The sequence below is a fragment of the Cricetulus griseus genome, chromosome 4, assembly GCF_003668045.3.
Source record: "Cricetulus griseus strain 17A/GY chromosome 4, alternate assembly CriGri-PICRH-1.0, whole genome shotgun sequence".
In the NCBI taxonomy this organism is placed as follows: Eukaryota; Metazoa; Chordata; class Mammalia; order Rodentia; family Cricetidae; genus Cricetulus; species Cricetulus griseus.
Genome location: NC_048597.1, coordinates 166,479,752 through 166,507,592, shown reverse-complemented (window position 1 = coordinate 166,507,592; position 27,841 = coordinate 166,479,752). Strand labels below are relative to the sequence as shown.

At 40.6% G+C, this 27,841-nt stretch overlaps 1 protein-coding gene across 2 annotated transcripts in view; it reads right to left on the bottom strand.

Annotated features, from left to right (window-relative positions):
- Positions 1-26,111, bottom strand: part of Ireb2 (iron responsive element binding protein 2) — a 48,256-nt gene extending 22,145 nt beyond the window's left edge. Inside the window, exons 1-8 of one of the 2 annotated variants that reach the window (XM_035443710.1) lie at positions 25,946-26,111; positions 24,460-24,549; positions 8,803-8,968; positions 7,732-7,869; positions 5,831-6,049; positions 3,297-3,366; positions 2,577-2,760; positions 1,650-1,789 (exon numbers count right to left, since the gene is read on the bottom strand). In XM_035443710.1, the coding sequence (XP_035299601.1) occupies positions 1,650-1,789; positions 2,577-2,760; positions 3,297-3,366; positions 5,831-6,049; positions 7,732-7,869; positions 8,803-8,968; positions 24,460-24,549; positions 25,946-25,964 (1,026 nt within the window). In that variant the 5' untranslated portion in view covers positions 25,965-26,111. The remainder of the gene's footprint in view (positions 1-1,649; positions 1,790-2,576; positions 2,761-3,296; positions 3,367-5,830; positions 6,050-7,731; positions 7,870-8,802; positions 8,969-24,459; positions 24,550-25,945) is intronic. The other variant, XM_027415053.2, reaches the window with a different exon arrangement.
- Between the last annotated feature and the right edge of the window lie 1,730 nt (positions 26,112-27,841).

The window sequence follows — 27,841 nt, the reverse complement described above, 5'->3', positions numbered from 1 at the left end:
AGATCTCTGAGAGTTCAAGGCCAGCCTGGTCTACAAAGTGAGTTCTAGGACAGCCACAGTGGTTACACAGAGAAACCCTGTCTCGAAAAACTTAAAAAGATGTACATATAAGCATTTATATATATTAAAAAACAAAACAAAAACTGAAGATAAGGACTGGAGAAAAGCACAGTTGGTAAAGTGGTAAAACTGCTGGTCTTGCAAGCATAAGGGCCTCAGCTTCATACCCAGAACTCTAGTTCATAAAGTCAAGCATGCAGCATGCACTATGACCCTAGTGCTGGAAAGCCAGACAGGTGGATTCCTAGCCAGCACAGCCTGCTTAGAGAGGTCCAGGCCAAGGAGAGATTCTGTCTCAAAGCAAAGGCACAAACAGAACAACTATGGATGTTGCCTCCATCTGCACTTGCAAAAGTATGAACACGGATATATACATACACATACAAAAATTATGTTTTGGAGGCTGGCCTCTTATTTTATGATCCTCCTGTCTCAGCCTCTTGAGTGCTGGGATTGTAGGCATGTGCCACCACACCTGGGTTTGAAGGGACTAGCCCCCTGCATTAGCAGCCATGACAGGCTGCAGAAAAGACTCAACATATGCTTGCCTGACCTTGCCCCACCTGCCCTAGTCACTAGGAGAGGTCAGATTCTCCTTGTTCCAAGCAACCAATCACAAGTCAGCTGGTGGGGCTGTACTTTATGGTACAAGTGCACAACAGTGACTTGCAAGAGCATAGTAACCGCCTTGGGAGGGCCTATAGGCCATAACAACCAGTTGACCAATCAACACAGGACAGGTCATCCAAACCAGCAAGTGCATCAATCCTGAGACTGCTGCACCATTGTGTAACCCCTAGACACACCCCTCGCTCTACCCAATATATTTCCTGTCTCGAGGCTTCTTCGGGTCCTTCTGTCAGCCACCATGATGAACGGACAAAGGGCTGAGTTAATGTGGTTGGCTAATTAAACAATAAAAGACTCTTTGCTTCTGCATTGGAATGGGTCTCTTGGTGATTTGGGGGTTCAGAATTTGGGCATAACAATTTCTTAATTAACTACAGTAAGGATCACATTTTGTTGTTTGTTTTTGAAACAGTGTCTCTCTAATTGTCCTAGAACTTGCTATATTGAACAGGTTATCCTCCAACTCACAGAGATCTGCCTCCCATTTGTTGGGATTAAAGGCCTATGCCACTACCATCTGGCTTAAATACAATGTTTTAAAAATCTACATGGTCAAAAAAGTTATTTATTGAGGCAATAATGCATAACTGTTAAGGGTATGGACTCCTGGGTCTAAAGCCTTGGTCTACTACTTAGTATTTAGCCCTGTACGCCTTTGATAAATTATTAAGCTGCATGCATTTTCTTCTCAATTAAAATGATTACAATAGTAACTAACTCATAAACTTATAATAAGGTTTATAATAAGGTTAATAAATGTTTTACTAGGTAACAAGTACACAATGACTTTTTTCGTACTTACAAGCATATATTATATGTTACATTTGTTATAATTACTATGATAACTTTATGAGAACTAAGGATGTAGGCATAAATTCAAATCTGGGCTCTTGTGGGGCTGTTCTACTTAGGTAAAGATGTTCAATTAGTAACATGGAACAACTAATATTTGAGCTTACCTTTGTAATGCCAAGGACAATATCTATGGACGTAACAAAAGCATTGGATGATCCAGTTAGCTCACATCCAACCACCTCTGGTAAAGTAAGAGTAACTGGCAGGCCAAGCATAACTGCTTCTGTTTCAATGCCTCCAACTCCTGTTGAGAAGGACAAGTGTATCAGCAAAGGACATTTAACAACAATTCAAATTAGATATGTTCCATTTTAAAATCACCCATGTTTCAAGAAAATGACCCACATAGCATCTTACAAGGCGCTGCGACATCACTTTCACTGTGGGTGTTGAACCTGAACACTTTATAAAGGATAACTTCTATTTATGTGAGAAACCTCGTATTTTTACCTTTATATTAAATTTAATCAGCATTTTCTGATTATCTTACACACTCTTCAATGACCAACAAATACCTGGATGTGAATATAACCCAGTCTGAGCCTACCTTAGTCTCATGAATTGAATCTAAGAAAAAACCCAACAATTATTAATACTCCATTACAAAAGAAAAAAAAATTAAGTACAAAGTGGGATACTCTTATATTGATAAGGATTAGGGATTTCAAGAAGCAATGTGTTTAATCTTGGAACAGTTGTAAATAGGGATCATGGGCAAGGCTGTGAGACCCAAGAGATCATGAAGGACTGGATCTCCAAAAGCAGAGGAGATGTAGAAAGATTCTGAGGGTGACACCACAGCCATCATCAACACTGCCACAGTAACTGCCTGACGGTGGTGCTGAGCTGGGAGTGTGCAATTGTTTTCCTATAAATCACCTTTACTATACAATTCACAAACTCTTAAGTCTGTTCCTCTGTTGCTATATTGAAAAAAAAAAAAAAAAGCCTCAAAGAGGCTGTCTTCTGATAATATTCTTGGTATCCCTTCATAAAAAGAAACCAAATTTTATACGGAGGCATTTACTTACCCCACCCAAGAATCCCCAATCCATTCACCATGGTTATATGAGAGTCTGTGCCAATTACGCTGTCTGGGAAGAGCAGGTCCTTTTCTTCAAAAACTACTCTTGATAAATATTCTAAGTTGACTTGATGAGCCATTCCAGTTCCAGGAGGGATGACCGCCACATTCTTAAAAGCTCCAGAGCTCCACTACATTTGTTTGGATTTAAGAGACACAAGTGTTAGTGCATTGTGTAACTTTGTATTAATAATCAAGATGCAAATAACAGTGACACTAAAATGTTAGTCAATGTTCAATATGGCCAACTCCAAATTCACAATAAATAGTAACAACACAGATACTGAGCCTATGCATTATGAAGATCATTAAAACCAAATTAAGCTGGGCAGAGTGGTGTATGCCTATCATCCCAGCATTTGTGAGGATGGAGGCAGGAGAATCAGTTCAAGGCCATTCTCAACTGTGTATCAAGTTCTAGGGCAGAACCTGTGCTCTAAGACTTCAGGAAAGCCAATGAAAAGGACTGTCCATGGTTCATTTAAAAATGTGTTCATTATTTTTTCATTATTGTTTAAATATGCCAAATACAAGGGTTTCCAATAATATTATACAAGAAAGTTCCATGACTACAAAGCTTTTGTTAATCACAAGTCTAAATATTACAAATTGTACTGTATCAGTATTTTATAAACGTTAATCAAGAATTCCCCAATATCATTTATACCTTAAAAAATTGAAGCCTCTCTCGATTTCTGCCGAATTCTACTTCTTGATTTTTTAACACTGTCTCAGGTCTAGAAGGATGAAAAGCTGGTATTAAATACATGTATTAGTAAAAAAATCATTTCTCTTATGTTTAAGTCTTCATTCTTATACATTAAAAAAAATCCCCGTAAGAATTTTCAGTTCCTTTTTTTTTCCATTTATTTTTTCATAACAAGAAAGCTCTTTCTGCCTCACACAGCTACAGAATTATTATTTTTACTCAGTACAACAGGCAACTTCCAAATCAGTGCTCAGAACTCTGCTCAGACTGCTGTGGGAAGCCAATCAGATCAGGATGGAAGGAAACTGAGCAGTGAAAAGTGTGCAGACGAGAATTAAACTTTTGACATATGAACATAGTCTTGTAGTTGAAAAAGATCTTTTCACAAAAGTCTTTTATTCAACTCACCTAAAACAGAAGGCTCTGTTTTATGTTTAAGTAGATTACGAGGGTTATTAATATTATTTACATGAATTATTTATTGTTATTATTATTTAAAAATTATTTACTTCTGGATAGTAAACAATACTACTTTAGCAAATTTTAAAAATCTAATGGCCATTTTAAAAAAATCTCAAATTACTCAAGTTGTTTACTTCGACTTTACCCGAGTACCAGTTAAAGTAAAATTTTTTATGTTATCTAGCTTCTAAAAATAATTCCTTGTGAACTTTTAAATGCCAAAGATCATTTTAATAATTCACACCAAGTAACTTTTGCAGCCACAGCACACTGTGGAGATTTTACCCAGTCCTTAGGGACAGACAGTACTCTAAAGTCACTCCTATTATTCTACTTTCCACAGCATTTGGTGCTACGAAATGTCTGAAGTGTGTTGGATCATACGACTTCTGATTAGACTGATTCCAAGGGCCAAATGGTAAACTCTCAACCACTTCACTCCTCCATTTTGTCTTCAAATTTACAATTAGTACTTTGTTGATGCAGTTGCAGAAATTAAGATTCACTACTTTTATACAAGCAGAAACTACAATGTAATATTCTGAAATTTAAAATCAAAATTGAGTTTAAATGTCATACCTGGTAACATCTTTAAAAATAAAAATACCACAGTAACACTTTATTCTGAAGTTATACAGAGACAACTTTTAAAAAATCAGTAATTTGGGGGCTGAAGAAATAGCTCAGTGGTAAAGAGCACTGACTGCTGCTCTTCCAAGAGGTCCAGAGTTCAACTCCCAGCAACCACATGGTGAATGAAGATTACAACCATTACAACCATTTGTAATGAAGATTTGGTGCTCTCTTCTGGTGTGCAGGCAGAATACTGCACATATAATAAATAAATGAATAAATAAATAGATAAAAATCAGTAATTTGTGAGGATGGATGACTCCGTACTTGAGACAGCTTACGCTCTTGCAGAGGACCCAGGTTCAGTTCACAGCATCTATATGGTATCTCACAACCACCTGCAACAACAGTCCTAGGGAATCTGATGCCCTCTTCTGGCTTCCCAGGGCTGCTGCATGTATGCGGGGCATTTAAACTCATGTAGGAATACACCTTACATACGAAATAAAATAAATAGAATTTTTTATATCAGTCATTTTGAATCAGTAAGCATTGCCAGAATGTTACTTTGTGTATAAAAGGTGATACTCTCTCAAGTCACTACACTCTAGCAATCAAGGGGAATGGGTATATTAAGAATAAGGAATTATTACATAAAATTATTGGAACCACACAGCAAAGAAGTCAGAGTACATCTAATCCTTAGGAAGGGTAGAGGGTAGCATTATAACCTAAAGCGTTATAAAACTACTAAACCAAGATTTTAGAACTAGACAGAACTTGAAAGATTCAATTCAAAGAAGACAAAATCACTGCATCATATGGCATTTATCATGTGTATGTGTGAATACTTTCCTTAGCTACTTAAAACCTTACATGTTTTAATAGTCTTAAACCAAAAGTATCTTTGTTTACTATATTTGTTTTTATTTTATTTTTATGTGTACGTGGGTGAATATATGTCTGTGTACCACACCCATGAGGAGCCCATACCCTTGAATTGGAAGTTACAAATAGAGGTAAACCACTGTGGATTCTGGGAATCAAATCCCAGTTCTCTGCAAGAGCAACAAGTGCTCTTAACCATTAAACCATCATCTCTCCAGCCCTGTTTACTAATTTTTGTAAAAAGTTAATGATTAATAAAGAGCAACAAAATAACTTTGCAACTTTACAGCAGGTTAAGAACGGTGGCACACTTTGTTTTGTTTTTTGAGACAGGGTGTCCTGGAACTCAGGGATTCACCTGTCTCTGCCTCCTGAGTCACATTTTTAATGACAACACCTGGAAGGCTGAGGGAGGAAGAATGCCTAGAGCTCTAGGCCAGCCTGGCTATGTAGTAAGCAAATTAGAACCTAAGTTGTGAGGGCAATGCAACAGGAATCAGACATGACAAGTATGATTTTAACTAAAAAATAACCTGGCACTGACAATATTAACAGAAGCAATGTCATACTCAGGCACTGGTTGCAAATGAAAAGGACACAGGATGGGCGTATTCTCAATCTGTGAAGAAAATGTTCCTGAGTTTCGGCTTAGTTCTCCAGAATCACACGATCCTCGGCAGGTAGTCTGGCCTCGGCATGGAAACTTCTTAGGCTGCACTTTAAGTGGGGAGAGCTTTCCTGCTTTCTGCAGGTCACCACCTCCAGGATTTGGTGCATTCTGTATTGCACTATTATTTAAAAAAGGAAACAAATAATAATTTACAAGTGAAAGAAACTTTAGCTTAAAAAAAAAATTCACATCAGCAACACTATCTGGAAGTGAATGATGTCCCAAAGGTAGTTTGAATATAACTGGCGCCCATAATTTCATAGGGACTGCCACTATTAGGAGGTGTGGCTTTGTTGGAGTGGGTATGGAGTGTCACTGTGGGGGTGGGCTTTGAAGTTTCCTATGCTCAAGATACTGCCCAGTGTCCAGTCAACTTCCTGGTGCCTGCAAGAAGTAAGACTCTCAGCTACTACTCTAGCACCACGTCTATCATGTTCCCTGCCATGATGATAATGGACCAAATCTCTGAGACTGCAAACAAGCCACCCCAATTAAATGTTTAAGTTATAAGAATTGCCGCTGTCATGGTGTCTTTGCACAGCAATAGAAACTAAATAAGAGAGATTTACATTTAACTTGTTGTTAAAGGAGTATTTCAGGTTATAAAAGAGAAAAAATAGTGAGGTAGGATAGTGGCACACCTATAATCTGAGGCAAAGGGATTGACAGGAATTCAAGGCTAACCTTGGCTATACATAAGACACTGTCTCAACTCTCCCAAACCCTCCCAAACTGAAGCAGTTTACATTCATGAAGGTAAAAACATAATCTCCAACAATACCTATCACCATCCCCACTGCCCCAGACAAGGTAAGGAGAGGAAGAGTAGATGGAAATTTCTTATTTTGATATGCTAGAGAAGGAGACGGGTTTTTTGAGACAGAATCTCATTGTGTAGCCTTGGCTGGCCTGAACTTCTATGTAGACCAGGTTAGCCTTGAACTCAGAGATCCACCTGTCTGCCTCCTGAGTGCTACGATTAAAGCCACATCTGGAATAATCATTTTTTTATATTCTATACCAATATGAGTAACTTTGAGCAAGTGCAATATACTTTTCTTATATAACAACTTAAAGAACATACAGTCTTAATAGACATTATTGATTTTTCTCAAGAGATAAATTTCAGTATCACTCCATTACTCCACGGAATGTAAAAGGAAGACTAGACTAGACTAGAATGCTTCTCTAGCCTCCCCTTGGTCAACGCTGCCTTAGAAATATACAAAACTTACTTCAGTGGAAGGAAACAGAGCTTTAGTGGACTCAGATGTTCAATCACCAATTAAAGGCAAATCTCTCTAAAAGGTAATTACACTAAAATTGCTGGTGATGGTGGTGCATGCCTGTGACCCTACCGCCTGGGAGAGAAAGAGGCAGGAGTCTGAGGCCAGCCTGGTTTATAAATAGGGTTCAAGGCCTATCATAACTAAATAGCAAGATCCCGACTCAAAAACAAAAACAAAACAAAAAAACGAGAGAGAGAGACAGAGAGACAGAGAGACAGAGAGAGAAAGAGAGAGAGAAAAGTTAATTTAGATGTCCATTCCAAAAGGCAAGTTATAAATTATAAACATAAACATGTCTATCAAACATGGTAACAGAAATACACAAACATGAAAACAGCTTTAAACTCAGAATAGTAAGTACAAAAAATTTACACTAATCCGAGTCCCAGTTTTTTTCTTTAATGTACTAGTCAGTTCTGAGCACAACAGGCTTGACTCTGTGCTAGGGCAGCTATTCCTCTACCTCCACACTACCCACTTCCAGTCTTCACACACGTCTGTACTGCAGTACCATTTACTGAAGTCGATCTGCAAAGAATGGTCAACTGTGAGATCTGTTGGACAGGCAGGGTGGACTTTCTTAGGATCACCTCCAAGACTTTTCACTGCCTCCCTCATAGCAGCAAAATCCACCATTGCCGGTATTCCACTAAAAAATAAAGAACAATCAAATTATAGGTTCAATTCCTTGATATGCACTTATTTCCATTTTTTAAAACTATCTCTTTTTCGTTTATTTTTGATAATGTACCTATGATCTAAAGTTAGATGTGCCCTCTGGTTTAATGAGAATCAACCCTAATGGTATCTGAGAACTTCAGGAGTAGAACTACCAACAACAGAAGAGATGACTTTTGGAGGTCTAAGTGAACACCAGAATTGGCTGCTCAACTCTCTCCTCTAGGTCCTTCCTCCACAGCCTTCAAATTATCTCAAAGCTATTCATACTAGCTTTACCATTTTATATTCTTGTGTGTGTGTGTGTGTGTGTGTGTGTGTGTGTGTGAAACAAATATGTGCCAAATGACTTCAATACTCTTCATACCAAAGATACAAAGCAAATATGACACACTTTTGATATCACATACCCCAGCGGCACATAAACTAGGCTTGTTTGAGTGGATGAGGGGGATGTTCTCCAACATTTAGTTCAAGATTCACACTTCCAATAAGTATCCCATAAACAGCCAGAACAAGAAGGGTCAGTCTTCTAGGGTACTGTAAAGAATCTGTACTTTGGAGCTAGAGAGATGACTCAGAGGGTAAGAGTATTCGCTATTCTTCCAGAGGACACAGGTTCAATTCCCAGCACCCATATGGCAGCTTACAACTGTCTGTAACTCTAGTCCAGGAGGATCTGATACCTTCATATCAATAAAGTTAAATAAAGAATAATCCTACAAAAAAAATCTATTTTATTCTGAGATGGAAGGCTACATATATGGAGGAATGAATGATATGACTTAAGAATTTTAATCAAGTCATCCCATACTGAAGATTTCACATGTGGGAGGTAAGGCCATCAAGCTAGAGACAACTGTACTTGCAATACAAGTAATATAAGAATGAGGCTGTCACTCACGTAAAATCTTGAAGAACAACACGGGCAGGGAAAAAGGGCACTTCAACATTGCTTTGTTTGGTTTTCCAGTCCAAAATGTTCATAACATCTTCCTTTTTCATTAAAAAGCCATCACAATTTCGTACAGCAGCTTCCAACAGGACCCGTATTGAATAAGGCAGAATATCTAATTCAAGACAAAAATATTACTATAACCAAAAGTCATATCTATACATTGAAAAATTACAATAGCAAAATCTAGTGTAAATACTGGAAAGGATGGAGTCTCAACTAAATACAATAATGAAGACACCCCTGTTGTCCCAGTTAGTTGTAATTGTGACAGAGCTTGGGGACATACATGTAGGAAATTGTCTGGATTATCAATTGATGTAGGAGGCTTTAGACCACTGTGGGCAGTTCGAGGCCCAGGGGCCTGGACAGGCAGTCTTAGGTTGGAGAATAAAGTGAACCAGAGTGCAACCAGAAAGCAGCTTCTCTCCATGGTTTGTGTTCCAAGCTCCTGCTTGGGTCCCCATCCTGTCTTTCCTCAATATGGGCTGTGACCTGGAAGCGTTAAGATAAAATAAACCCTTCCCTCCCTAAGTTATTTTCAGGCATAGCATTTGTCACAGCAATGGAATAAAACTAGAACACCTATTACATATTTAAAAGCAGGCACCAAGCAGATAAAGTGAAGTGGAAAGGAGGGTGTGGCCACATACTCTCAAAGTCTGACTCCAGTGACTCCAGCAAGACTAAGCCACCTCCCTAAAGAATGATAAAACTGGGAACCAAGTGTTCAAACCCCTGAGACTATGGGAGACATTTCTCATTCAAACCCCCACCACACAATAAAATAAATACATGGATAGATACATTTAAAAAAAAATGCAGTATTTATAATCCACAAAAGCCAACAGGAAGGAGCCAAATCACCATAATTTTGAACAGTATGACGTTCGCACAAATATCTGGTTACGGGCTAAGCAGACCGAAACACATTAGCAATCAGGACTGTCTGGAGCCTCTTAGTGAGCACAATAGAAGCTGGACAATTAGCAACACTTCAAAATTCCAAGTCCTGAAATGTATAAACAGGTGGACAACCAATAAATTCATTTTATTTCCCAGGTATCTTCTTTTCTTAAGAAGCTTGTGGAAGACATGCTCCATAAAACAAATGTAATAAAAAAAATTAGAAAACCATAAAATCTAGGAAATAGTCTCCAATACAGGAAGAAGGATGAAGAGACTCAGGACAATGGTTGATAGAGACAGTGTAACTCAACTGGAGTGAAGATGAGGTCTAGATGCGGTGCTGCTAGGAAAAGGGATGCAGGGGTAATAGCAGATCACTTGATTATCCCATCAGGAGCATAGACCTTTTGGAGACCAGACATACTTATTATGGGTAAGGACATACAAAACTTAGAAAACTGAAAAAAGGAATCATTAATCCCTGGCAAATACCTCCCCAGATCCCTTTGTTCTTCAATCCAATCAAAAACACCAATCCTGATGTTATATTATCTCCAAATCAAAACACTGCCTTCTTGAAGGAAAATGAGAGCTAAAAAAAACTAGGAAGTTTATGAGACCCTTACTAAGCTGAGTCTATTGGTTGCCCTGTCTGGGCAAATTGACATGTTTTTCATGTCTCTCCAGGAAAAGTCACACAATGCTGATGTCAGAACAGGACCAGGGACTGACAAAACCAAAGATGAGTTGGTAAGGAACTCCTGCAAGGCTTCTGAGTGATAAGGAATGCAACTAAGACTGACATTTCTGACATTCTAAATTGAATCTGAAATTCCAATATGGCTTTGTCTATATGGTACAGGACAGCTCTTTCTCTATATGGTACAATATGTTCATTGCTGTAGTGGCAGTTGCATGTTCTCTACTATGTGTGATAAGGCATGCAACCAAAACTAAGCAGGCTGAGCCTGAGGCATACTTGGACAAAATTCTAAGGTGGCTGTCTTTCTCTACATGTTGTGTAAGAGTATGCCTCCTTGATAAATGTGATCTGAAAAAGTGCAGGGACATCCTCAAATGGCTGACCAACTACTGAATTGAAGACAATTCAGTCCCTGAAAATACTGAGATGGGCCGGTAAGCAGACTGTCACAGGAGTTACAGGCCTTAGCACCTCAAGTTCAACTGTCTGCCATGAAAGAACCTGACCATTTACAGGAAAATTTTTAAGTAGAAAAATAGTTGAAATGTTTTGGGTTTTGTTGTTGTTGTTTGAGACTGGATCTTCCTATATAGTCTGGTTGGCCTGATACTATGTACACCAAAGATGACCTAGAATTCATGGCTATCCTGCTACTTCCTACTCCCACAGGCTGGGGTACATCCTTTTAGAACTTATTTATTTTATTATTGAATTGAAACTAGGCTTCCTATGTGTATCCTAGGATGCTGTCCTCTTGAGTATAAAAGTCTCCTAGAACCACGGGATGAGTAGGATCATCTAACTTGACTTCGGAACCTGAGACTTCAGCCACTCTAGTCTGTGTCTCCCTGCCAGCTGTATGTAATTCTGCCCCAGCTGCACCTACCTGATCTTATGGTGGAAGGAGTTCCCAAAGAATTTAGAGCATTCCATGTACAATGATATAAGGCTGTCTTCTTTGGTGTTAAATTGAGACTTTCTGGTATGTCTGTGTGGTGGTATGATCAGGAATGGCCTCCATTGGCTCATATTTGACTGTTTGGTCATTAGAGAGGCACTACTAGGAGGTGTGGCCTTTTCAGAGTAGGTGTGGGCTTGTTGGACAAATTGTGTTACAAGAGTTGCCATAGGGGGAGGGCCTAGGCCCTGCCCCAATTGACTTGGCAGATTTTGATGGGAGGGAGAAGGAAATTAGAAAATTTAAATAAAATGTATAAAATTGTTTCTATTTAAATAAAATTTATGAAGAAAAAAAAGACATTTAGATACTATTCTCCATATTAGCCAGATTTGACAGGAAAATGGGGGAAAAAAATGGAAGATGAGATGGAGTACTGACATGCCATTTCTTAAAGCTGGCAAGCAAGTAGCATAAGAAAAGAAGAATACAATTAAGATCTGCACTAAAAAGAACCCAAGACCTGGAACCCCTGGGAAGAATCAGTCATTCAGTGAAGAGTGAGAGAATGGAATAGAAATTAAGATGGCACCTTCAGGTCTGACCTTTAATGTCAAGGAAGGAAAATCCATGACTCAATGTGCAGACAACAGCCTTAATAATGGCCACTGTAGAAGAAACAATGACAATCAGGGAATACTTAGCCTCTAAATTGCTTGTATTAAGACAGACTTTTTAGGAGCTAGCAGGACGGTTCAGTGATTAAGAAAGACTTTTTAAGCAAATGAAAGAATTCCTCACTGCCTGCCTCGTGAGGCTGTGGAACATGGATGTGGCTGGGAATCTGAGTATCACGAAAGCAAAGCCGAGTAACAAAACTACTCTTCCCTCCTTGAAACAAAAGTTGCATAACCTGAGGTACAAGGAAAATCAGTCCCAGAGGATTTACTAATATAAACCATGAAGGACACTAATATACCGTGATATTCCAGTACCAAGCATAGCCACCCCTGAAGACAATAAGGAAAAGACAGCCATTACTGAGGAATCTGGACTTGTGAGCAGCAGTACATGATGCTCTCAGCTCAGTGGGCCTGATATAATTGTGCAGATAGTTAACAAGTTTTAGTGGCTTTGCTGAACCTATGATAAGAGGCTCTAGAATGACTTAGAATAACATGCAAATCAGGTTTATAAAGTGCTAAAGCAACCAAGAGAGGATGACAGGTTAAAGCAGATAAAGGGTCTCTTTACTTAAAAAGCAAATGTGCCCTGCTTCATACAGAGCTGGTATTGGGGGGGAGGGGGGGAAACGACTGACAAGAAGCCAAACAGTATTTGTGAGCCTCTGGGAAGACTGTAAAACTCAAACAACAGTTCAACAAGTAGTGGGGGTACAAGTGAAAAGATTCAATTCATGTTAGGAGCATACTAAATCATTAAGTTGGCTGTACAACATATTAGGGTGGAGACTGCTCACGAATCCAACTGTAACAGAAAATGCAGCAAAGAATAGTAAGTTCCACTCTCCCTTTCCCTGGGCAGGATGAACAGCAAAAGCCAACGCCATCTAGTTCATGACAACATCCAAGATGAGAAAGAAGGATGGCTCATAAAGAATAGCTGGATTACAGAAAGCCAAACAAGGCACTTCTCATTAATCATGCTGCACCCAAGACTGCTGTTTTGAGGAAACAATGGATAGAAATAATGGGGGTACTTCCATGGGATACCAGAATTTGCTTATGTGTTTGGTGTCTTTTAGCTGCTGAATCTAGAAGCAAATTGTCAATTTCTTGTAAAGATATGGGTAGGCCTTCAGAGATCCTGTCCACAGTCTGCTTAAAAAAAAAAAAAAAAAAAAGATTACACATTGCTAACCCCCAAGTATCTTACAGTTTCAGAAAAGTATTGGGAAAGACAGTATAATCAGCAGTTACAGAATTTGAAGAAACTCTATGGTGGGTGGAAAAATCAATGTCCAAAAGCCATAATTATTTAAAAATATCCCACAGGCAGGCTACCTTCCTATTAGCTGTTAGACAGGCCCAAGTCATAAAAACTATTACCACTACTGTTTGTTACATGCCAGAAATAGACGGTAAGTCCTGTTGCTGCTTTAACTGCAGGACATGAAGAAATAAAGCTGGAACTGAAACAAATGTTCCATCCCTATCTCTGGCACTATGCAGGGTGCTGCAGAAACTGTCACTGACATAACTGCTTGAGTGTGGACCCGAGCACTGTACAACCAACATGTCACTAGTAAACAATGGCATTCAGTAGTGAGATATCCAACCAGCCTCACCTGTAGTGCTGACCATGCCCACTTGGGCATGGTCACAGGTGTGTATGTGAGCCTGTAGGATTTGGTCTGGGGTCTGGGATAGGCTTGCTCTCTCCTGTTTTTGGTCATCCGTTTCTTATGTAGGTGATTTCTCCCCCAATAAAATCAACCTATATTTAACCTAGTCTTGTGTATCTTAATCTGTGCCGCTACAGCATTCATTGTCACTGACTGCTGATTTGATTTAAAGCCCACTCCAGAGGAGAGGGCCTATGTTTGGTTTGTCAAACAGGGCAAAGAAAGATCTACAACTGTGGAGGCCATATGCCCTGATGGGAGGCGGCTGCTATTGTTTTCTTAAACAGATGTTATGTGCCAGTCAAACTTCTTTCTAGACATTTGTATTTATTCCTGTACTTACTACTGCTGTCAGCTTTAGAGGACTCCTTTTTAATTTTTTGCAGTGGGTGGTAGTTACTGTATAGACTCAACCAGTCAAACTCCCGAGAGCAAGCGACTATTCCTATAGTATAGTGGCCCAATGCTAAGCTATAAATGGAGAAAATGAGACATCCATCCAAGGCTCAGGGAATAGTGCTACAGAGAGGGTGTAGAAGAAATGTAAGAGTATGAGGAGGAGATGGAGTGTTATGTAGCTGTATCCTTCATATTGAAACATTCTCTCCTGTAAAGTGGAGGGAGGCTGAGAAGATTCAGGAAGGGAACTCAACTCACAAGAGTCACAAGGCCTTTCCTATAAGCAGTAAACAATTGCCAGGAGAGAGGAGGCTGTTCAGTCTATCAGCTTTTATGAACATCCCATGTCCCTATAAGTAACTCAGATTACTCCCCTGGTTCACCAAACGGGACTGGAGTGAAGATAAATTTGTTTAAGTTTCCCCAAGAAAAGTCACACAATACTTAGCTTTTCTGCATTTTCAGTCTGTATCACTTCCCTAATTCAAGAACTGCTTTTTAAGCTGGGCGTTGGTGGTGCACGCCTTTAATCCCAGCACTCGGGAGGCAGAGGCAGGTGGATCTCTGTGAGTTCGAGGCCAGCCTGGTCTCCAGAGTGACTGCCAGGATAGGCTCCAAAGCTACACAGAAAAATCCTGTCTCGAAAAACCAAAAAAAAAAAAAAAAAAAAAAAAAAAAGAAAGAAAGAACTGCTTTTTAAAAATATAATTAAATTGAGACATATTTTGCACATCTTATCTTTTACCCTTTCCAAGTGAACAATTTAATATTTTTTAGTATATATAACAGTTTTGCAATTAGCATCATGAATGCATCTTAGAACATTTTCATAAGTTCAACAACTTTCTTCATTCTCATTTACTGTTAATCCTCCACTTTAATCTCCAACTCCAGGATTCACTACCAGGAAATCTACTCTTCATCTTTTCTAGACAAATGGAGTAACACAATAACATCTTTTGTGTCTGGATTTTTTCCCCCATTGAACATGCTTTTAAGGTTCATTCCTACTATATTATGTATCTATAATTAATTTTCTTTTACTAAAGGGCATTCCATTATATACCAAATTGTGCTTCAGTTTACCAACTGGAGGACATTTAGGGTTGTACAATTTTTAGCTCATACGAACAAAACTTCCTAAGATTACCCACTTTGATTTTTCTTGGGCACATACATAAGAATTCCTCATACCAAACTGTGGCTCACAACCATCTATAACTCCAGGGATCCAACACCCTTCTTTGGCTTTCACAGGCACCAGGCACACACATGGTTTACAGACATAAATGCAGGCAAAATACCCATATACATAAAATAATAAGAATATAAATACACACAAGTCTTTAAAAAAAAGAATACTGTGTACATACAATAGCTAGGCCATACTGATCAATTTATGATGCTTAACCATTTGTTCATTCACTGGTGCTAATAAGAACAGTTGAAACCTGGGACTTGTACATGCTAAGCAAACATACTACCACTGAACTACATTCCCAGACCCCTAATTGTTTAAGAAACAGTCCAACTATTTTCCAAAGTGATGGTATCCTTTTATATTCCCACCAGCAATAAATGAGGTTTCTATTTCTCCACATCTTCCCTAATACTCTATTGTCTCTGAAATCACACCCACCACAGCTAATTAAGAGTTCTCATAGCCTCTCAGCAAGTCAAAAAAGTCAATAATTCCCTCTTTGAAACAACTCTTCTTCAGACTCACACTAACAGCTCTCTGCGATTTTCTCCCTAGCATTTAAAGGCAAGTTTTCCATGCCTTCCAAATGACATGCCAAAAGGCACTAAAATCCCTGTTTGTTTTCTACTTGTAAGTCGAAACACCTTTGGCTAATCTCTATCTCCAAAAATATTTACATAATGATTCATAACAGTAGCAAAATTACAGTTATGAAGTAGCAACAAAAAATTTATGGTGGAGGTCACCAAAATATGAGGAACTGTATTAAAGGGTCTCAGCATTAGGAAGGTTGAGAAACACTGCTTTAGAGTCAAGAGTAGACATGCTTACTGCCCATTTTAAAGACCCAGGTTTCATTAGTTCTCAGTTTTGTAGAGCCAGCCTGTATTACAGTTATTACGTGCCCTATTCAACAACATGCCTGTTAGGAAACCAACATAGAACTACAGTCACCTGTTACCCAATCTTTTCTTAACTAGGCATATTACTTACACATTAGTGCTTTCCCTAGAAGTCCTAGTTACTCCTGTGGCTTCATTCATGCCAATCTATCCACCTTTACCCCAGTGGGGATCTAACCTATCCCACTCCACCAATAATCTTAAAATATCTTCTGCAGATCAGATTGGTCTTCTAAGCTCTAAAACTACATGCCTAGTTGGCTCCTCAACACCTACTGGTAAGTTTCCACTCAAGAGATTTCCACTCTGCCCTGGCTCTAAACCCAGCTACTTGGGGGCCAAAGCAAGATTACAAACAAGTTAGAGTTAAGTTCAAGGCCAGTGTGGTCAACTCATTCAGAGCCTATCTCAAAATGAAAAATGAAGGAAGGGTTGAAGATAAAAGAGTTCAATGAGTGTCTGTCTAGCATGCTCAAGGTCTTAGGTTCAATTCCCAGTACAAGTTTTTTTGTTTGTTTGTTTGTTTTGTTTTTTTTAAAGAAGCACTGTTCTTTTATTTTCAGTTTTTCAAGACAGGGTTTCTCTGTTTAGCCCTGGCTGTCTAGGAATTCACTTTGTAGACTAGTGACCTCAAACTCATAGAGATCCCCCTGTCTCTGCTTCCTGAGTGTTGGGATTAAAGGTGTGTACCACCACACCTGGCTTTGAAACAATGTTCCTGACACATCTTTTTGTCTACTATCACCACTCCTAATCCAAACTCCCGTTACAAACTGTCAACCTTCCAGCTGGAGAGATGGCTCAGAGGTTAAGAACACTGCTGCTATTCCAGAGGTCCTGAGTTCAATTCCCAGCTACCACATGGTGGCTCACAACCATCCGTTATGAGATCTGGTGCCCTCTTCTGGTGTGCAGATATACATGGAAGCAGAATGTTATATACATAATAAATGAAAACTTTAAAACAAAACAAAAACAAATTGTCAATCTTCATGCCGGATCCACACTAGTATTTTCAAAATGTTTGTCCCAGGGCTTCTGAGTTCTGAAACCCTTTCAAACAACCTATGAGGTCGACTGAGACACTGTTTTCTTTTTTTCCTTGCTAACATTTGACCTTTCAAGTGATTTTTTTTTTTTTTAATTTATTGTGGTGGATGGAGAGTTTATATGCCACAGTATGATTATACAGAACAGAAGACAATTTGTTGGATCTGGTTCTCTCTTTCTACCATGTGGGACCCAGGGATCAAATTGGCAGCAGTACCTTTACAAATATTTTGCCTGCCCTTCAATGATGGTTTAAAACCAATAGTGAAGCTAGGCTTAGCTCATGCCTATCATCCCAGCACTCAGGAAACTGAAGCAGGATTTCCTTGAGTTCAAAGCTGTCTTAGATTAGAATAAGACCCTATCTCAAAACAGCAACAGAACAAAAGCCAAAACTGAGAGCTTGATGACTCAAGGCAGCAGCACCAAATTGTTCAAGTGTTGGCGTGGTTTATCAATTTCATCTAAGAATGTCATTGAATGGAATGTAAAAATTAAATAGAAAATTTTTAAAAAGTGGAAGGAGAAAATAAAAAGAAGAATGTCATTGAAGCAGAGTGTTGATTTCTTAAAATTTAGCTGCTAAAATCTTTTTAATTCTGTGTGACAAAGTCCATCTACACAGTCTTTCTACTTAACCTCAAAGTATAATGGCTGTGGTGGATGAAAAAGCTGTAAGAAAACTTGCTACTTGTAAGCTAATTTAAAAAATAAACTTTAGGAAAACTACAATAATTGCCTGTAGAAAACATCTGTGATACAATTAAGAGTTTCAAGTTAAATGAATTAGCCACCATTTCCCCCAAGAAATTTTCACTTGAAAAACAATTCATAAATCATGGCTTTTCAAACATGGGCATTTAGCAGACATTTCTCAAAAAACAAAGTAAGTGCCAGGCACATACACCTTTAGTTCTAGCACTTGGGAGGCAGAAGCAGGCAGATCTCTCTGAGTTCAAGGTCAGACTGGTCTCCACCTCATTGGTATAATGAGTGGACCCCTGTACATTCACTGTTCTGGCCCTTTCTCTGAGGCTCTTCTCCTCCTGCTTCTTATTTTCAGTTTTTCAAGACAGGTTTTCTCTGTGTAGCCCTGGCTGTCCTAGTTCTCGATCTGTAGACCAGGCTGGACACCAACTCAGAGATCCTCTTGCCTCCAGAGTGCAGACACTAAAGGCGTGATGAGTCTTAGGCCAGCCAGAGCTACACAGTGAGACCCTATATCAAAAACAACAACAAAATAAACTATTAATTGTCTAGTGCTACACTGTCTGGTCATTACATTTATTCATTTTTGAGATGTTAAGGTTATAGTGAGTTATGTGGTGGTCTGAATAAGAATGACTCCAAATATTTGAAGGCTTAGTCAATGGGAAGTAGCACTATTTGAAAGATTAGAAGGATTAGGAGGTTTGGCCTTATTGAAGGAAATCAGTGAGGGTGGGATTTAAGATTTCAAAAGCCTATGCCAGGCCCAGTGCCTGCCTACCTGCCTGCTTGTTTGTGCCTATGGATCAAGATGTAGAACTCACAGCTACTTCTCCAGCAACATATGTGTCTGCAAGATGCCATGCTCCCCACTATAATAATGAACTAAACCCCTGAAACTGTAAGCAAGCTCACACTTAAATTCTTTTATAAGAGTTGCCTTGGTCAGGGTGTTTCTTCACAGCAGTAGAACAGTGACTAAGACAAAGATCTTCCCAATGTATTACACAACTTATTAAAACAACAAAAACATACTTGTCGATTTCAACATGGTCTTCTTTTCATGGGAACTGGAGCCTCTCAGTGACACTCAATGCCTCAGAAATTTTGTCAGCACCTGGACTAAGGCATCCTTATAAATGAAGCCTCTCCTTTCTATGCTAGAGACCAGACTCCACCTGGAAGCTTCCCAGACATGTTACATGTTAAGTTCTATTTTTCTCCAAAACCTACGTAGCCCATGAGCTCTGAAAGGACTCTTGCCTCTACCAGCACCTGCCCTCCTAAAGCACGTCCGCATCACTGACTACTGACTGCTTAGTCATGCACCCCAGAGGGTGGACTGTAGTCTAGAACAGAAGTCCAGTAACCTTCCTAATGCTGGACCCCTTTAATACAACTCCTCATGTTGTGGTGATTCCAACCATAATATTATTTTTGTTGCTACATAACTGTAATTTTGCTACTGTCATGAACTGTAATATAAATATCTGTGTTTTCTAATCATCTTAGGTAACCCCTGTAAAAAAGTCATTCCAAAGAAGTCTTGACCCACAGGTAAGAACCACTGGGCTAGCACCTCTCGACCTGCATCAGCTGGCTCAAACCAGCAAAATTCTTAGTAACCGAATATACAGAACCATATCTTTTTTTTTTTTTTTAAGAGTTCTGAGTTCCTTCCAAGTTGGGCATTTTCTCTTAGCCCTAGATTACCATTCTGATTTTTTATAATTATAATTACCATAGCCAGTAATTTTAAAAAAAATAAATCTCTGGTTGAGCTTTCTACCTCTTGACTGGACCCAGACTGTTATACTAAAGCCCTTACAATACCCTTCCCACATATTTTCCACGTATGTTCCATGACAACTATGCTTCCTTTAACACAAAGATGCTATCTTGGCTATCATTCACCAGGACTATGTGAGTACTCAATAAGCGTGCGTGCGTGCGTGCGTGCGTGCGTGTATTAGAAGCCAGGGATGTAGACCAGTGGTATTACATTTGCCTTATATGTATTAAGGACCTGAGTTCCATCTGCAAGAGAAGAGGGGACAAAGCAATCATACAGAAAGAAGCTAGTAACAATTTTATTGTGTAGCCATTAAAAGATGTAGCAAAGTACAGATAGCCCTTTCTACTGGGACTCCTGCTCCCTAACTCAGAAACCAAGCAGATCCAGATAGCAGGAATACTTGTACTTGAATGACATGGGAAAATGTGTATAATATATTAGGTGAAGAAAAGGTCACAAACCAATACACACTGTAGTTTCATTCTAAGAATATCCATGTATTTTATATGTACATAAAATGTGACTTTCTATTTTATCTGTGAAGGCCTTATCTTGTTTGCAATTCTTATAAATCACAAAAATTCTCCTAAAATATTACAAATTTTCTTTCAGAGATTGTAATGTAGGAGTTGTTTTCTGTTTTGTTTTTTCTAGTGCTGGAGATCCAATCCAGGGTTTTGTGCATGCTATATCACTGAGCTACACCCTCAGCCTTTGGTGTTTGGATACAGAATCTATGTGGTTCATGTTGGCCTTGAACCCATGATCTGTTGACACTGAATGACAGACAAGTGCCACCATACCAGGCTACAAGGTAGGGTATGAACATGGTGCTGGCTGTATTTCTATTTACTATATTTAAGAAAGTAAGTAGTCAGGAAGGAAAAAAGAAAAAATAATGGTATGACCTGAAATAAAGGGTCTGAGGCATCATACAAGCTACAAATGTAAACTCCACCCTGGCCAGTCTCTTCACGGCCTCCCCATTCCTAACTACTTACTTGGTGCTTCTCTAAGGCTGCCCGCTTTACTCCAAGGCTGACTGCCCTCCACCTGCCCTTTGTTCAATGGCAATTCAACTGCTTCAGAACACACTCTGCTACAAGCAACAGACTCTTCTCTGCCTTGGGAATATGTATAATCTTAATTCAGGGAAGACAGTAACCAAGCTCTTTAACTTTTTAGTCAGTATACTAAAAAGTACCAAAAAGGCACCACAGAACTTTAAACAAGCAGTTTTCCAAGAGGGAAACTGTGTCAGATCAAAATGTAGTCAATGTCTCAGGAGCGTCTGCTTTCATACCTCGAATAAAAAACTTGAGAAGCAAAAGATAAAAAGCAGGCTCCATGGTCTACACAGTGAGTTGTAGGACAGACCCTGTCTCCAAAATAAATAAATTTAAAAATAATTTTAAAAAAATAACACTAAAAATAAATAAATTTTTGTTACATCCTGTCTATGGACTAAGAAAGGGCATAGGCTAGTGAAGCAGATGGTATAGGCTGGCTTACTCGTCATTCACTCTCAACCAGTTCTATCTTTTTTTCTTTATCAAGAAATCTTAAACTGTTTTTGAAAGTATTTTATTTATTATGGTTATAACATAACCCTTGTAATTCTGAGAATACGATACATACAGATGCCCATAACAGCTTATCTCCCATCAGATAAATTAACTTTTATATTAATCATCCCCTTTCATTACAATTGCTTTTGATTCCCTACAAATTCTGTGTTTATAGGGCATCTTCAAGTGAGCACATTTCCAAAAATTACCCATAAGAGATTATTTATTCTTAAGTACAAAAACCTATCCCTATGTATAATATTTTATAAATTGTTCAAATTGGGTTAAAAATTTTTATATGGATGAAGATGCAATTTGTTTGGTAAAGTGCTTACTTGGCCTGCAAGAGGCCCTAGGCTTGACCTCTAGCACTGCCTAAACCAGATGTGGTGACACATACCTATAATCTCAGTACTTGGGAGCTGGAGGCAGGAAAATCAGAATTTTGAGGATAGTCTGGGCTACGTAGTGAGTTCCAGAATACACTGGGCTACATAAGATTCTATCTCAAAAACAAAACATATCAAAACCAAGTCCTTTGAGGCTGGTATGATGGCTTAAATGAGAATGGCCCCCACAGACTCCCATACTTTAATACTTGGTGCCCAGTCAGTGGAACTGTTTGGGAAGAATTAGGAGCTGTGACTTTGTTGGAGGTGGTATGTCACTGGGGGCAGGCTTCCAGGTTTCAAGAGACCAGAACCAGTCCCAGTGCTCTTTCTGAGTTGTGGTTGTGTCTCAAGATGTGAGCTTCTCCAGCCCTGAACTTCAGATGATCTGCTTCTGTGAGCCTGGCCTGCCTGTGTCCTAAGCCTTCTCCTTTCCTGGGCATAGCTGTGGCTTTCTTGCCTCCTTTGTGCCGCTGATGCTAACCTCACAGATGGTCCTTCTAGAGACCTCTCATCCCTTTGAACCCCTCTCCTGGGCTCCCAGTGCAGAATGCTTCTCAGTTGACTCTGATCTGGAGGTGTCTGTGGAGAAGGTATGGATGGGGACTCCATGCCCCGTGGATCTCTGAGCTACCAATGCTGGCTAGTAGTTGACCTGGTGTTGGGTGGTGGACTCTGCGCTCAGTGGCTTGACGGCACAATGGGATGTGTACAGGGAACATCTGGTGTACTTCTCCCACATGTTCAATACTTGGATCCTAGAAGTGATGCTGATCCTAAGCCCCACCCAAACTTGGTTCTAACTAATTAAACTTGACTGCTTTTACTTTTAAAAAAAAAAAAAGTGAGCTTCTCAGCTGCTGGACCAACACTGTGCTTGCCTGGCTGCCTGCTACCATACTCCCTGTCGTGATGGTTATGAAGACTAAACCTCTGAAACTGTAGGTCCCACATAAACTTTTTTTTCTCAAAGTTGCCTTGGTCATGGTGTCTTATCACAGCAACAGAAAAGTAACTAGACAGACAAAATGTGGTATTTTGGGAAAAAAAGTTTATAAAGAAAACCTATTCGTGTGTGATATATGCCTGCCTATATGTGTGATATATGCCTACCTGTGCATATGTGTACTACAGAGATCAATGTTAGGTTCACTATTGCTTTCCACCTTACTTTCAGAGAGACAGGTCTCTCACCTAGAGTGCTTGCATTTTGGCTAGACTGGCTGGGCAAATGAGCCCCAAGGCCCTACCTGTTTGCCTTCCCAAAGCTGGAATTACAGATACACAGGACTATGCTGAGCTTTGTACGTGGGTTCTGGAGATCTGAACTCAAGTCCTCAGGTCTATGTGGCAAGCACTTTACCCACTGAGCCACTGCCCCATGGTAAACAATTTTCTAAGACCAATGCAAAAGTGTAAGTTAAGAGATAAAATAAATGAAAGACATGAAGTACATGAATTACTGCAACAGAAGGTATAAAGGCTACTACTGTCATTCTGGGGCTAGTTATTTTTGAAGAGCAATTTACTTCTAAGATGGGAAATCTTCTAAAATGTTAAAAAAAAAAACCTACATTGTCTTGCAAAGCACCCACACATACTGTACATAAAAATATAGAATATTTAAATTCATAAAATCTACATTACTTATAAAGGAGGAATAAAACAGGATTAAAGAAAATCTCTGAAAACTGTGTGAGGTTGGTCATTTTTTCCCCCATAGAGCTTTAACAAAAAAATTCACCAGCAACTATTCTTCCTAACAGGTGTTTGGTCTGGTTGCAAAGTTACTCAACTTTCAACTAAGTCAAAAGCTGGGCTTGGTGGGGCATTCCTTCAATTCCAGCACTTGGGAGGCCAAGACAGGAATGACAGACAGTTCAAGGCCAATCTGGACCATGTATGAGACCCTGACTCAAAACAAAACACAACTAAAAATCAAAGTCAAGACTCCATCCATCCAGTAGCTAAAAGTTCAACCAATTCATTCTTCTGAGAACTAAATGAAAGGTTTGATCCTGACTAGGAATGTGCAAATGTTTACCCAAGTGTCAGAGAACCATGCTTGCTAGTGAAGAACAATTCAAACCAGGGGACTCAATTGATGGTCCTATTTAAAGAGAGTGTAAAGAATAATAAGAGGCTCTGAGCAGTGGTGGCACATGCCTTTGAGCTCAGCGCTTGGGAAGCAGAGGCAGGTGGATCTGAGTTCAAGGCCAGCCTGATTTACAAAGACCAGCCTGATTTACAAAGCGAGTTCCAGGACAGCCCAGTTCTACAGAGAAATCCTGTCTGGGGGGAAGAAGGGAGCAAAACACAAAAACAAAGAAATAAAGAATAACCTGAGGCACTTGAAAAAGTTAACACAGGCTTTAAGTCACTGTAGAATATTGTTAATGTTTTCTTTAAAGACAGATTAGCAGGTTGGAGGGATAGCTCAGCCATTAAAGGCTAGGCTCACAAGCAAAAATGAGATAGATTAGTTTCTTGGGGGGGGGGGGGACAATTGAATTAACTAAAAATTTTAAAAGGGAAACTAAGGTATGGATTTCCATTTTCCTCAACCACAAGTCCCAAGGTAAGGTTTTAAGTAAGAAATATGGGTAGGTGTACCTGTTACCACACCGTGGAAATAAATATAAAATGTCTTCAGCTCTGACTGACCAGTACATTATAATTACTAGAAACTAAAGCCCAAGAAAATATAAAGCAACATTACCATACTTGGTGCCTCCAAGTTTAGGTACATTGAAGAACTTCTTATGTGGATTGCCACTTAATGTTTCAATAAGGTACTCAAAGGTGTATCCTGGGAGAGGAAAAAAAAAAGCAAACTCTTCATTAAATGGTTACCAGGTATCTTATCCAAAAAGAAAACACCCAAAAATTCGCTCAGAAGACAGTGATGAAAATGTTATATTTGCATTACCAAGTGGCTTTAACTACGGCTGCAGTGACAGAGGGCTGACCATTCCACATTACAGACACAGGTTAGTGTCTCCACCATACTGGGATAGTACAATTCTAAATCGTGACTCTTGTCAAGCAGAAAACTGGTAAGATAATTTACTATTTTGTCCGTTGAGACACAGTATGCCACTGTAGGCCAGACTGAACTTAAGTTCACTGGGCAATCCACAAGTGCCTCCAGCTAGAGGCAATCATCTTTTCTCTATCTCCTGAGTGCTGACATTACAGACATGAGCCATCGAGTCCACTTAGTGGCTTTTCAATCTTAAAAATACGTTGAATGTTCAGGAGACAATAAGGATAGTTTAAATGGTGTACAACCATTCAGAGGACAATCCCTGAAAATTGCTCAAGTACAGAGGGAATGCTTTGAGAAAACCATTATGTTAGGTTTTCAAAACAATCAAAAGACAATTAACAATCCAACAATAGTTAGAACACTTAAAGATTTTTTTCTTTAAAGCGACCATCAGAATACCTAGATAAATTGGTACATCACATTCTCCTAAGAGATATGCCCTTATGGTTATGCACTGAGTATGCCCCCACTCTGTGTGGTGGGGAAGGGTGAGGCAACCTTGGGGTTGAAAAGATTCATTGTGCAGACTCATTACGTGGATGGGCGGGACCCCTAAACACTGCTAATATATCCTCTTCCAAAAAAGAAAAAGATAAGCACAGTCCACTCGGAACGGACAGTGTTTTTCTTTTGTGGAAGGAGGTGGACGGGGGAGGAGACTCGGCGCTGCAATAAATAATAATAAATAATGTGGGAACCGGTTGACTAACGTTCAGCCTCGACAGCCCCTCACTCCACTTCCAGAAGCAAAGAAAGAGGGAGGGAGTCCAGGCTGCTGGGTGCGATGAACCACCAGCTGCGTGGAACCCAAACGAGGGGACCCGGGTCTCCCCGCCCGCCTCAACGCTCACACGGGGGGCGGACGGGGGGGAGGGAGGGAGACGTGGGCTCGTCCCTGCCCCAGGACTTACTCCCGGGGGCCCGGAGGCTGCCGACACCAAGCAGCGGCCCCGGCAGTGGCGGAATCACCGCCCCGATGACGAGCGGGACGCGGGCGGGGAGGCCTCGCTGTCGCGGCCTCGGCCCCGAAGGGGGAGCGACCGAGCCCCGAGGCCACGGGAGCCCCCGGGTGACCCTAAGAAAAAAAGCCAGCGCCGGAGAGGACGGCAGCGCACGCCTCCAGCCGCCAGCGTTACGGCGGCGGCCAGGAACTGACCTGCGCTTGGGGAGTCCATCGCCGGAGACCATATTATCCCTGCGGGGAGGGGGCCGGCGGGGAAGGAGGGGGAGGCCAGGCCGGGAGGACAGGGAGGAAGGCAGGCAGGCAGACGGGCAGGGGAAGGAGGAAGGAAGCCGTCTCGCGCAAACCCCGCGAGAGCCGCCGAGCAGGCCCAGGGTCTCCGCTCGCGCGATTTGCCGGCCAGCTCTCGCGAGATGTTCGGGCCCGAGGAAACAAAGAAAGAGGAGGGCGGAGCCAGCGAGTGGGCGTGTCCCTGCGTCGTCTCCGCAGTTCTTCCGAGCGGGAGTGGGCGGCGGGGGAGGGGGCGGAGCCTTGGGAGTTAGTGGTTTGGGAAACGGGGCGTGGTGGGGTCCGTTACTTGGCGTGGTGGCCAGAAGTGTCCAGTGAGGTTTCGAGGTCCCGCGATGTCTTCAGGGTGTCTTTTGGAGGGAAGAGTCAAGACTGGAACTCGCGGAAGGAGAACCAGTTCTGCCCCACCCCGTGGTAAAGCCTTGCGTTCAGCCGTGATGTATGGGGCGCTCACTGCGGATTCTCCTGAGACGATGCCCTGGCTGATGCGACACATCAGCAATCAACTAAGTGAATGAATTAAAATTTCCTTACTCGCCGATAGCTGCAGCCGTTCTCTTCCCAGTAGCCGTGAATCATGATGGTGTCTTAAGTCCCTCCCTGCCCCAGCCAGGGAAGGTCTTTACATGGCCCCCACTCCCATTCCTCCCCAGACTGGTTTTCACTTCCAAAGATTTCACACCTTGCTTTAGCCCAGCTTTTCCTTTGTTGAGATACTCCATCGGCTTCCGTAACTCCACACTATCCTGTACTTCCTGCTTCATCCAGTCGTCTGCCAGGGCCTCTCTCTGCCCAGCCATCAAATGTACTGGCATCAACCCTGTCTCGTGTGTTTTGCACCAGATCTCACTTTCTCCGGCTCACTTCACCTCTCCATTGGCCTCAGTTTTGCATTCGTATGTTGATGCTTCCTAGCCTACCTGTAACTCAAACCCACCCCCTAAGCCTAGAGGAGAATGTCCTAATATTGATTACCACAAGCACCTCATGTGCAAAGCCTCTCCAAAACAATCACCACCACCACCCTCCTGTGATTCCTTTCTTGCTGCCTGAACCAGTGAATGGCACTGCCCAAGCACACACCAGTACGTTGTCCTTGACTCCCTCCTCTTCCACTAATGATTGATAGACGTCCACTTGATCTATTTGCTTTCTGATTACTTCCCTTGTTACCACCTTGGTCTAGACAACTGTCACAATCTTCTCAAAGAGTCTCTGAGGCATGGCTACTCTAACCATTTTCATGACACTGAAATACACTCAGAGGGTCTGGTAACCGAACTCAAATACCAAGACACTGGCTTGAGGTTTGAAATCCATTCAGATGGAAGCAAGAGCTCATGTTTAACTTAGATGCTCATGATTTGGTGTCTCACACCTATGGTTTATACCCTGACCTGCTGAACTTAAGGCTGAATTGCCTAGTAACTCCAGAATATCTCAGTTTCCTTTTTTCTTGGAACACTTCTGTGCACTGTCGGGCTAACCCTTTACTCGTTCTTTAAGACTCAACCAGGTTTTTCTTTTTCTCTTTCTAAAATGATATATTTTTATTTTTTATGTACATCAGTGTTTTGCCTGTGTCGGGGTATTGGATTCCCTGGAACTGGAGCTACAGACAGGTGTGCGCTGCCATGTGGGTGCTGGGAACTGAACCTGGATCCTCTGGAAGAGTAGTCAGTACTCTTAACGGCTAAGCCATCTCGCTAGCCCATTCTTTTCCTTTTTTGTCTTATGATTTAGTTATGTGTGTATCTATGTTCTACATCTTATGTTACAAAGTGTATGCATGTCGTGTGTGCA